Here is a 12,375-nt window from a genome sequence, read left to right on the forward strand (position 1 = left end):
TTGGCATCTTGGGAGAAGAGAATGTAGCAAGGAGAGTGGATATGGTATCTATAGCTTAAATTGTACTTAGATGTTCGTAGGTATGGATATTTCGCTGGACTGGGATGCTTTGTTCTTTCACTCTTCAGGTCGTGAACAAGATTTTTGCATGATGTGCACGATGGAGACTCACATTAACCAGGCCCTGCGTTGCACTGTTGATGCCATCGAGCCTACGCATGTTATCAGTAATCTCAGTCGTAAGTGGCTTCAGATGTGTTTCTTTTCGATAGCTTGTAATCTTCAAATAATTATTTGATGTGTCTAAGTGGTTTTAACACTCCAATGAAGAGAGATTTTAGAAATACAAGAATGATTTCATTTTTAAATGAGGTCAATACTATCATCTTCTTATTTAGGAATAGGACAACATTTCCGTTTTGGCAGTCAAGAAGACGCACACGAGTTCTTGCGCTATACTGTTGATGCTATGCAGGAAGCGTGCTTGAACGGAAGCACCGAGTAAGCATAAACAAGTTCACTTTCATACATTCTCTAGCACCTTCTAGTCCTTTATTTACTCTCAGAAATGATCTCTAGCACCTTTTAGTGCCTTATTTACTATCAGCAACGCAAGTCTACATCATCCTTGGTTTTCATCAAACTCTTTGAAGAGTTAATTCTGTGCCTTAAATCTTCTGAGGTCTGATTATAATTTATTTCCAGATTGGACAGATCTTCTCAAGCTACCACCATCATTCATCAAATATTTGGAGGATTTCTAAGATCAAGAGGTACTTGAAAAAATATTCCTGTCCTTAGAACTGATCTGTGTCTTTTGTCAGTAGTAAAGCAGTCTGTAGTTTGTCTAAAGTAGTATCTGTCAACAACTTGAATTTGGACAGTTAGTCTCCTTCACATAATGTTAAGCATTTATATTTTGTTTCCAGTGAAGTGCTTGAATTGCAAAGCAGTTTCGGATACGTATGAGGCATTTCTTGATATCACTTTGGATATAAAGGTAAGATGTTTTCTAAATATAATTCATGATGTTTAAGTACATGCATAACTTTCTAAATTAAACTTGTTTAACTTAAAAAACCAAACCACATATAATGTTAAAACGTAAGAGCTTGGTGGTGCTAAGGAAGTGGATTGGACTTTGTCCTTCCGTGGAACCCATGTAAATTGTCTCCACATTTGCATTGGGTTTAAGGGGAAAGAATTCTCTTTCTGCAAAAATTATAATGCTGTCCTACTTCTTTGTTGTTCTACCTCAATATACATCTAATTGTTAGACTGATGAATTTGTCCCCAGTATTGATGACAAAGCACACTGTAGATGCTGTCTAGGCAACTGGGAAAGTATTTGTTCCAAAGTCAAATGCCTTCCAGGTGAGGTCAATGCTGAGCATGCTCTTTCTGCCTCCTTCTTCACAGTGCTCCTAGTAGATCGCTTGAGTATGTTAGTAAGATTCTCTTATAAACTACTAGTATGTCTCTGGAATTTTGAATTACGGTGACTTTACGCTCTTCTTTCTCGCTGCTCTAGGCGGTTTCGTCTGTTAGCAGAGCTCTGGAACTCTTTGTGAAACCTGAAGAGCTGGATGGAGAGAATTGCTATAAATGTAGCGAGTAAGATTTTGACGAATTAGGTCTTAATCCTAGATGTCAGTTTTCTATGTTGCATGACTCTGTTGGACTACCTCTAAACTTTGGATCTACTTACAAGTTTTGTGGAAGTTTATAAAAGACTTGGATTTTTGTTTCCTTGGAGGGGGGAAGTCTTGTTCATAGGCATTCCCTATGGGTTTGCAATTCTCTGGCTTGTATTTTGCCATCAGAATTCAAAAAGAGCTACTTTTGTTCTTTCTATTTATTAGCTCTCGACAGTACTTTTCTTGATGTAAACTGCCCAGTTTCCGTTGTTCTCTGGGCTAGTGGCTAATTTTCACTGCTTACACCGTAGGTCCTACCTTGGAGCGGGCAATGTGTCAAACTGAACTATTTTGTTTCAAAGGATGGCAGATGGGTTCAGTGTCTTTCCAGACAAGCTCAGTACATGAAGACTTCCTACTGTTAAATGTCTCCCTCCTGTAGAATGACCATGTGCTTCTGTTGTATTTTTGATGTTGATAGTCGACCTATGTTGGAGATTATTTGCAATTTCTAGCCCTGGGGACCAAGGCTCTCTCGTTCCGCTTTCAGTATTTGTATTTCCCTTGAAAGCTGAAAGAATGTATCCAGGATTGGAGTTCAAATAGCCACTTTTGTAGACCAAGAAATGGTACCTTGCCATCCAACCTGGTCATACCCTTTTGTGAGAGATTCCTGTTCCCGCTATGCTCTGAGTTGTTGGGAAAATTGACCTTCTTCTCTGTATTAACAAACCTGACACGCAGTGCATGGGTTTATGAAAAGAAAAAAGACCAACCTATTATGCAAGTAAATATCATTCAAATAGCATAGGCATGCGTGAGACATTAAAAGGAGTTTGTTTTGGGGGCGAAAAAAGAAGATGCCTTCAAACACTTATCTCTGCTTGTTTTTAAGGTGTAAAAAGATGGTTCCTGCGTCCAAGAGATTTACCATACACCGTTCTTCCAAGGTTCTCACAATATCACTGAAAAGATTTGCAGATTTCACAGGTGGAAAGATCAACAAGGTATATTTACCACTGTAATGCAACTATATCATTGTGTAATGGGACATCCCCCAAAGCTGAAAGTTGTTAATATTTTCAGACAATAATTGTAGACTAACGACTATGGCTTATTCTTTCTCTTAATATCAATAAAGTTCCCGCTTGACAAGAAGCATATGCTTTCCTCTGAGAAGGCTGATTCATCAGGAAACAGTTCTCTGCAACTTCTAGTGTTAACCGTTGTTTATGGGAAGACTTATTTGTAGTGAATCAAGAAATATATTCGAGAAATATATTCTAGAAATCAATTCTAGTCTGTGTTTTTTGGAAGTGTTTTTCTCTGGCTAGTCCACGAAGTACTCTGGGATAATTTTTCTATCTTCTTGATGTCTCTTTAGGAGGTGAAATATCCGGAGTATTTGGACCTGAGAGCCTACATGTCGCAGTCAATGGGAGAACCACTGCTCTATGCCTTATACGCGGTGCTGGTACATCACGGTGTCAGCTGTCACTCAGGACACTATATATGCTATGTAAAGGTAGAAGTCAACAGCATTTCTAACAGGGTAAAGGTTGTGCTGGCAAACCAATTAAAGCATGACTAGCAGCTACTGTTTCTAGGGAAAAAGATTTCATTATATTTTTATTTGACATGTGTGTATTTTGTTCCTATCCGTGATTTCAATTGGAAAACGTGCAATTCACCTAAAGAAATCGTTGTCTTTATTTGCAGGCTGGTAATGGACTTTGGTATCAGATGAATGATGCTAAAGTAGTGCATACTGACATTAAAAGAGTTCTTGGTCAGCAAGCTTACATACTTTTTTATATCAGGTAATAACAAATCTTAAAATGTGTTCAGAAGAGATTTACTTTCCTGTTATTGATATTTTTCTGTTTTGCAAGTGTTTTTCTTGCTATCCCGGGAGAAGATTATTATTTGTCTAATTCAGTTCTGTCTAACCTGAAATTCTCTGTGTCGTTTATTATCTTTTGTTGCTCGGCCTTAAACTGCAGCACTCATGTAAATTGCTATCTATGTGTTATCTGTAGCTGGCTAATTTAGAGAAGGAGAGAAATGAAGGCCATCTGTGGTGTAAGAATGAATTATTGCTGTGCAAGTGATAGTCTTAGTAGGAAGACTGTTCTCTACTTTTCAGTCTGTAGTCATGGCGAAGCCTTCTGTAGAGAAGGCTTCCATATCGTATGAGCTGTTCCTCTAAAATGATAGGATGGGATTTAATCCAAGAGTAGGCTGAAAGAAAAACTAAACTACGATCACTGCTCTTTTCTGAAGGCGCTATGATTTGACACTTGGAGAACGTGCGTTTTACTTGCCAGCACCATCTTATCCCTGTTCATTCCCTCCTGGTCAGCAGGGGGCTAATAGTAAGCAGGCTGGATTTCTGGGACCACGACTTCTTCCTCATATGATTAAGGTAATTCAGGGAAGCGGGAGGGCAGATAACGGCACCAAACTGCTAGTGGGTTTGGGGTTTGGTGTGGGGTTTTTTGTTTGGTTTTCGGCATCTTAGTTTTGTTTTCCTTCCCACGCTGCAGCTTTCTTCACAGCCCTCATGCTACAGCCAGAGTCATTCAAACAGTGGTTACTGCTAAATTGTGCAGCCATGCGACTCCATTACTTTATACCTCCAAGACAGCTTTCTAAAGCACAGAGAGCTACGCTCTTTGACTATTTAAGCAGAGTGTACTAATCCTCAAATCATTTAAAAGAGGACTTGTTTTTCCTATCCTCGTCACTTTAGCTAAGACAGGGAAAACTAAATGTCTTATTCCTGAGCACCAGAACGATTACTTCAGGCTTTTCAGGGTATGTTTAAAGGGGAAAATAAATATATTTGGGAATAGCAGCAGGTAATGTTAAGTTGCTTGGCTGTTTTTCAAAGATGATGTTAATTTGATACCAATCTGCAGTAAACCAAAAGCAGGAATTGAATACGCTTATTGGACTTGCATTTATCCTTAACGGGCAGTGTGTTTTTCTTTTTAGGTGTTAAGACCATTTGTAGAAACACTCAGTAGGAGAGTTTTGTGTTTCAAAATGTTACATGCAGTGTTTGCGTTAATCCATCTTGCAATTTCTTCTTTTTAAATACAGAATTCAAGCCGTTTAAATGGAAATGGATCCATAAAAGAGGACGCAAAGACCACTGGTGTCACCCTAAAAAGGCCATCTTCAGCACCACCAATGGCCTGTGTTCAAAACCAGGCAATTACCAGGCCTTCAATTACTGATACGTCAAGAAAACAGAAGATCACCATCAGTATTCACAATAAATTGCCTGCTCGTCAGACTGTGTCACAGCCTGACTTTCTTAGCAGTGCTGTGGAGGATGAAGATCTCTACCAGGCTGTTCCTTCATCCACAATTACAAATTTGGTAATGCAAATGAAGCAAATGCAAACAAACAAAAAAGTTTCTGATGAAATTTTTGTGGAGCCAACAGTGAATGAAAATCCTAAACTCAGCTCTGATAACACAGTCCCTTATGGTGCAGAATCTTCAGGAAAATCTGAGGAGGAGTCAAAGGGCTTATTTCAAAGGAATTTGAAATGCAATGCAATGTCCTCTAATGGAATTTTGGTGTGAAAGGTAGTCCGTACATTGCAGCATTCCAATTCTTCCTGTCAGAATGCTGACAAAGGAAGATCCCAGCATGAGCTGCCAAAAACAGATTCACTAAATGGTGCTATTAGGTTAGTTAATGAATCTAAAGAAAACGGACTGAAACTTGATGATTCCACTTGCCGAGTAGAACCTGTTAAACCTTCTGAGATGTTCTTTTCTAAAACAAATGGATTGCTTGAAACATAGATTTGCTCCATCGAGAATTTCTCACCTACGATGTATTCGGGAGTGTTTATTGTGTTCCTAATTCAGGTGAAATACTGAGAAAACACAGCACACACGTGATCATAAGACTTTGTGGTATTATCCCCTTAGAATTTGCAGACCTGAGCTTACATTAGAACTTGTCAACTTAAGCTCAGCTGAGATAAAAATTCCTAAGTTTCCTAAAGTAGATTTTGGGGGGTGAGTTGGGGTTATCTTTGAAGTGTAGATAATGCATACAACTCACAGCGGTCTTGCTTACCATTTAATGGAGAAATTCTGACAAGACTAGTCCTCAGTACTACTACAAATAGTATTTTTTTGTCTGCTGACTTGTGCGTTTTAATTGCAGATGCCTGGAGCTATGCCTTCAGTCAATCGAGAAGTCATCACAGAGTCCTTCACAGCCAGCCAGCTGAACAGTTTGTCAGAGGAAATGAGGTAAAATGAGCACAGTCTGATTAAGACAAGACTTTATGGAAGTTCGTTACAGTTTTATCTGTCTACTAATAGTATTTAATGGAAGGATTTAAATTAGTACAATTCCATACTGTGTGTCCAGTGTCACGAACAGAACTAATGATCAGCACTGAGCATATCACTCTGATGCAGGTTGGTGCCTCAAGGAGAACTTGTGTTCCTTTATAGAATGTTTTTCCATTTTTCTCCACTGTCTGGAGAAACACTGGCTGTTCCCCGCTCGCCCCTATGCCTTTTTTCTCAGAGCAGCAGGTGGAAGGAGACAGATGCGTTTGCTTTTTTAGTGCAATGGCTTCAGAAGCAAGAGGGGAAAAAGCACTTTCTCTGGGAGCTGAAGAAGGTGTCCTAATCACAGGAGAGGTTTCTAAATGGCATATCTTTGCGAGGGTTCCTGTAGTCCGGAGGTTTTTGTTTGTTTGTTTGCCTTTGGAAGGTTTTACTCTTAATATTCACGTCCTTCAGCAGAAGTGAGAAATGGGTTTTTATTTTATGCAGTGTTGCGGAACCTCCGAAATCTCCTGGGAACGATGAATACCTCGCCCAGTACCAATGTGATGACCGTGGAGACAAGGAGAAAGCAAGAAGATCAAAAGAACGTGACCTCATTTCAAAAGAAACCGTTTTGTCTGGCAAAGAGTCTTGTGAGCCTGGTGAGAAATTGCGGCAAACTTCCTCTCTCAAGTCTGACACTGAATGTAGCTCTAACAATCTTTCTTCCTTAGCTATTGCAGATAGACGCCAAGATACAAAGGACAAGACTAAAACCACTGAGAAAGAGCATTACCGAAGCAAGAGGGAACATGCTCCTAGTGAAGAGAAGGAGAGTCAAAAAGCAGGTCCTTCCAGCAAGAGGAGGTGTTCTCAGAGCGTGGAATTTGTTGAGCAAAAGAGTCACAAGCAGGAGTACTGGGAGGGAAGCAGGTACAGATCTTTCCCTCGTGAAAGAAACAGCCCTGAGAATGGCAGAAGAGCAGTCAAATATTCAAAGTACAGATCTGGCAGCGGAGGAAGATCAGAACAAGGTAGCAATAGGTACTACCGATCCAAAGGGGAAAGAAGTTGGAGCAGAGAAAGATACTATCGAGACGAAGCACGGAGATGGGAAAGATGTGGCTATTACAAGGATTACTATTCACCTCATGCGACAGGAGACAGTAGAGAGAGAAAGTTCTCTCACGGCGATTCAGCCTTTGACAGATGGACTGCAACTTACTATAGCAGGTCACATAAGCATTATCATTACAAAAGCGGATGGCCTCACGGTTCCCTCTTGAGAGAGGAAGATGTACGTCGCTTTAGCACACCCCGAGCAGACTTGCATCGTTGCTCGGTACCTCAGCAACATTCCAGAAGACATTCTCGTGAAAGACATGCGCTTCCACCTGTGTCAGCTCATTTGGAGAACTGTCGCCAGAAAAATGAAACAGAAGGAAACAGAAAAAGAAAATATACCCGTGCAGAAGGTAGTGAAAGTGAAATAGAAAGGAAAGACAGAAAGATAGAAAAGGAGCTTTTAGGTGGTGAAAAAAATGCAAAAATATCACAAGTTCTGGAAGAAACAGAAGTCTAAGGATAAAGATGGAGAGAAGGATTCCAAGTAAGCAAGGATTCCAGCATACTCCGCATTTTTTATCCTAATTCTTTTCTGGGTGCTTCTCATGTCTTCCTTTTTTTTTTTTTTTTTTTTTTTTTTTCTGGTAGTTTCTAAGTTCTTTAGATAGCACCAGCTGGCTGGGGATCATGTTGTTAGGTTGATCAGTGAAGACAGGAAAGCTCTTGCTGAATTGTGTCAGAGCACTAGCTTTGGACCACATAGTTCGAATCACATCCGTACACCATTCCAGATTAGGTTAAAAGATTTTTTCTGCTTGCACATATTCCAGAGCTAGCCGTTGTTAATGATCTGTGTACAAACCAGGACCTATGGTCCTTCAATCTGACGGCTTAAGTTTGCTGCATCTAAAGTAAGTTGCGTGTGCACAAAGCACCACAAAATAGCTGACATGCTGCAAATCATCACCTGTGGTAAAATAAATCAAGTTTCATATAGGCAACAAGTGCCACATCTTTTTTTCCCTGTTTAACTTGCATGTTTCTTTCAGACTTCATGATTTGTGTTTCTGTGCGCTCCGCTTTGACAATGCCAATCGCAAGCGTAAGAAAAAGAAGAAAAAGGAGAAGAAAAAGAAGAAAAAGGAGAAACACCAGGAAAGCAAAAGGCTCCTTGGAACACTTGGATCCTCGTTTCCAGAAGATAACGCGGGAGAAGAAGGAAGAATGCCATCCTCCAGATGGCTCTTCATGTCAGTAATGCAGAAGTGAGAGCAGTAAACAACCTTACAAGGAAGGGAAGACTTCCAGTGCAGGCGAAAGCAAGAAATACTGCTCCATCGCATCCAACGACTATACTAAAGGTAAGCGGCCGCAGCGTGTGTGAGGAATTCCTTTTATATTAATCTCGAGATTATTTCAAACAGTCTTGAAGTGCTTGATGACTTAACAGTCTGCAGATTTATTATCAAATCAAAAAAAAACCCCACTTGGTAGACTATTTTTTTCCCAGTTTTGAATGGCCACTAGGAAAGAAGGCCTGAAATAAAGAGGTTAAAGGCAAATGGTTTTCACAGAATCACAGAATTTTCTAGGTTGGAGGAGACCTCAAGGTCATCGAGTCCAACCTCTGACCTAACGCTAACAGTCCCCACTAAACCATTTCCCTAAGCTCTATTTTCATTTGGTTTGATGATGAAGTGGCAAACAAGAGGAAGAGTTGCAAGCTCCCTTCTTAAATTCAGTCCAGCCAAGTAGGAAAAGTAAATGTGGACAGCTGTATCTTGGCAAAGAAGATAGTAGGGAGCAAGGAGGTTTAGCAGTCAAGATGGAAGGTGATGCCATGAGGCTTAGAGGCTAGTAATGTTCTAATGAACATGGCCAAGTCTTGCGCTGGGCAGCCTGCTTGGGTCCAAAGCCTGCAGTCCTCCCCAAGATGTCGGCGAGGGGCTGGTGAGCCGTTGGGACGGAACCCCCGTTGCCCGGGTTCCCCAAGCAACCGCCCCACTCTCCAGCCACCATGGCAGGTCCAGCAGCCGGCTCCCGCTCCTCCCGGGGCTGCGGCCCTGATGGCGAGCCCAGCGCCCCAGAGCTCAGCCCAGCGGCCTTTTTCCCACAGAGGGTTTCCCCAGACGGCTTCCGCGGCTTGCGCAGATGCAAAACTCCCCCTTCGTCGTCCCAGCCGTGCCGCCAACGGTGGCTGCCTGGCTGCTGCCCTCCCTCCCTGGAGCGACGGCGCTGCCCTTGCAGCCCCCGCAGGTACCCACCCTCCCCTCCGCGCTGCCCCAGGCCACCGTCTGGCACGTGGTGCCGGGGGTCCAGGGGCAGGTGCTGCAGCTCCCCGCCGGGGTGCAGCTGCCACCTGGGGGGCACCTCCCAGCCCAGGGGCACCACCTGCAGCTTGGGCAGCTCCCCGCCGGGGGGCAGCTCCCTGCTGTGGGGCAGCTCCCCGCCGTGGGGCACCAGCTGCAGCTGGTGCAGCTCCCCGCTGTGGGGCAAAACCTGCAGCTGGTGCAGCTCCCCGCTGTGGAGCAAAACCTGCAGCTGGTGCAGCTCCCAACCATGGGGCACCAGCTGCAGCTGGTGCAGCTCCCCGCCGGGGGGCAGCTCCCCCACACCGCTCCTCCCTGTGCCCCCTGTGTCCATCAGTGGGGACAGCCCATGGTGACGGGGACACTGGTACCCCACCATGCGCTGGGGCTGGGGCCCAGGGCCGTGCTCCATGGGGAGCTCCTGCACCCCGCAGGCACCTGCCTGTTGCAGGCCCCCGCCCAGCGCAACCCCCCGCCACCCCTCGTCCCGGGGCCTCCGCTGCGGGGGCAGGCGCTCCCCACGCCCCGCACCCTGAGCAGCAGCCGGGGGCAGCTGCCGGAGCCCTGCTTGCACGCCGTGGGGCTCAGCGAGGACCAGGGGCCCCCGCTGCCCGGCCCCACTGCCCCCAAGCCTGCCCAGGCTCCAAGGACCGCCAGCACCCAGACGGCGACGCCTGACGGTGAGTTTGGGGCTGGCACAGCCGGCCGCTGGGCGCCCCACACCCAGGGGCCATGGGAAAGCTGACATCGCCCGTCTTGGGGGATTTTCTTGCTTCGTCCTCAGCGGCGACAGCCCCGCAGGTGCCTGAGGAGCCCCCGCAGCTGCCCGAGCTGGGCCCTGATGCCTTTGCCGAGGCCTTTCCAGAGCTGGCAGGGGACAGCCAGCAGCTGCAGCACATGCAGGACGAGCTCCTGGCCGACCTGGACATCCCCATCCCCGGCATGGAGGAGCTGCTCAGCTGGCTCGATGCCGTGGAGCCCCAGGACGCCTTCCCCGATTTGCCCAGCAGTCCTGCCCTCAGCCGCTTCCTCTCGCAGCTGCCCGACCTCTGCGAGGACATCGAGGAGCCGAGCACGCAGGGACTGGAAGCCACAGGAGCCCTCGGTGAGGTCCCCTCAACCCCTGGGCTGCGCCCCGAGAAGCTTGAGGGTGGGCTGTCGCTGCAGTCCCCCGTCGTGCCAGCAGTGAGCCCCCCGCTCAGCCCTGCAGCCAGTCCCCTGCCCAGTGCGCTTAGGAGCCCCCTACCCAGTCCACCCCTGAGTCCCCCCAGGAGCCTCCCTGACACCCAGCTCCTCAGTGCCCTTAGTAGACCCCTGCCCCAACCCCCCCAGCGTTCCCTCAAGACCCGCCCCAACCCCAAGGTCCCCAGTGCCCTTAGTAGACCCCAGCCCAAATCCCCCCCGAGTTCTCCCAAGAAACGCCCCAACCCCAAGGGCCGCAGTGCCCTTAGTAGACCCCAGCCCAAATCCCCCCCGAGTTCCCCCAAGAAACGCCCCAACCCCAAGGGCCGCAGTGCCCTTCGTAGACCCCAGCCCAAATCCCCCCTGAGTTCCCCCAAGAAACGCCCCAACCCCAAGGGCCGCAGTGACCATAGGAGACCCCTGCCCAAACGCCCCCTGGGTCCCCTCAAGAGTCCCCCGCCTGCCCCTGCGTCCACCGGCACCAAGCGGGGGGCCAAGCGCCCTGCGCCCAGCAGCACCCCCGGGACAGCGCAGAGCTGCCAGCACAGGAGGCCGACGACAGAGAACCCCCCCGGCAAGGAGAGGAAGACGCTGCTGGGCCAGGCTGGCCAAGGCCGCAAGAGACCGTGCCAGGGGAAGACGGCTGGCAGCAGCACGGTGGCTGGCAGCAGCAGGGAAGCAGGCAGCAGCGCGCAGCAGCTGGCGATCAACAGCACCACGGCACCCAGCAAGAGAGCGCGAAGCCCGGGGGCTGCAGGGGGGCAAGGAGCAGCGGCGCCACCTCCCCGCAGAGCGCGGCTGCTGCCGGAGACTCCGAGTGGGGAGCCCCGTGCCGTGCGGCCCCAGGACAGGCTCTGTCCCCAGGCCAGCGGGGCCAGGACGCTGCAGCGCCAGCAGCCGGGGACAAAGACCCCCAGCGAGACTTTGCAGCCGCTGGGGGCCAGGGCCAAGGCGCTGGGGCCAGCGTGCCAGCTGGCCTGTGTGCAGCCGCAGCCCACCTCCAGCAGCCCCAGCAGCATGCCCAGCGCCCCGCCGACAGTGCCAGGCTCCAGCTACCCGTGACCGACCTCGGGCTTCTCCTCGACGGCCCCCGCAGCACCCAGGCAGGCACAGAGACCTCTGCAGGCACCTGCTCCAGCTTCAGCCACGCTCCTCAGCCCTTGCCCCTCTCGCTTGCCCTCTCCCCTCTCTCGTGCTGGAGCTAGGGGATGGGCTTGCCACTCACAGGGATGGCAACAGCGCCAATGGCAAATGCGCGCGCGCCTCACCCAGGAAGGTGGCAATGGCAAGCTGGGGAGATGCTGGCAGCAGCTGGGCTGGGAAAGCTTGGCCATGGCAACTGCTGCTTGGGACACCAAAGGGCTGAGAGACAAGACTTGCTTCTTCTTTCGGGGCATTGCTCTTCTTTCCTGCCTTCTGGATCAAATTCCTCTCCTTAGGTGGTCACTCAGCAAGGCCTCTGCCTGCAGAGCACTTCTTCTTGCACTGGCATGCCAAGGGGATAAGAACTGGGAGGTCTTTGGGATAGCAAATGATCAGTGGGATGGGAAGTGATGATGGGGATAGCAATTCATTGGAATGGGAAAAATGGGTTTTATTTGTATTAAATTTAAATTTTTTAATTTTCATTTAATTTATTGGTTTTCTTATTTATTTAATTAAATCCACTTTATTGACTGTGTTGTACGGTATGGCATTGTTTTATTATTATAAAATTATAAGTATTTAATAGTATTAAATATTTTTATATATTAATATCTTATAAACTGTAAGTATCATTATTTATTATTTTGTTGGTTTTTATTCCTTTTCTACCCTATTAAACTCTCTTTATCACAACGCACTGGTTTGGACTTTATTTTTCCTTCCGAGTC

At 47.2% G+C, this 12,375-nt stretch overlaps 1 protein-coding gene across 1 annotated transcript in view; it reads left to right on the forward strand.

The window, feature by feature from the left end:
- LOC311428570 (uncharacterized protein) overlaps positions 1-12,375 on the forward strand; it is a gene marked incomplete at its 3' end in the record, with an annotated part of 151,406 nt that overhangs the window by 37,882 nt on the left and 101,149 nt on the right. Inside the window, exons 4-6 of the mRNA XM_084539957.1 lie at positions 9,908-9,999; positions 10,104-10,424; positions 11,031-11,158. Coding sequence (XP_084396083.1) covers positions 9,908-9,999; positions 10,104-10,424; positions 11,031-11,158 — 541 coding nt within the window. The remainder of the gene's footprint in view (positions 1-9,907; positions 10,000-10,103; positions 10,425-11,030; positions 11,159-12,375) is intronic.

This window comes from Aythya ferina (assembly GCF_964211825.1).
Source record: "Aythya ferina genome assembly, contig: HAP1_SCAFFOLD_95, whole genome shotgun sequence".
NCBI lineage: Eukaryota > Metazoa > Chordata > Aves > Anseriformes > Anatidae > Aythya > Aythya ferina.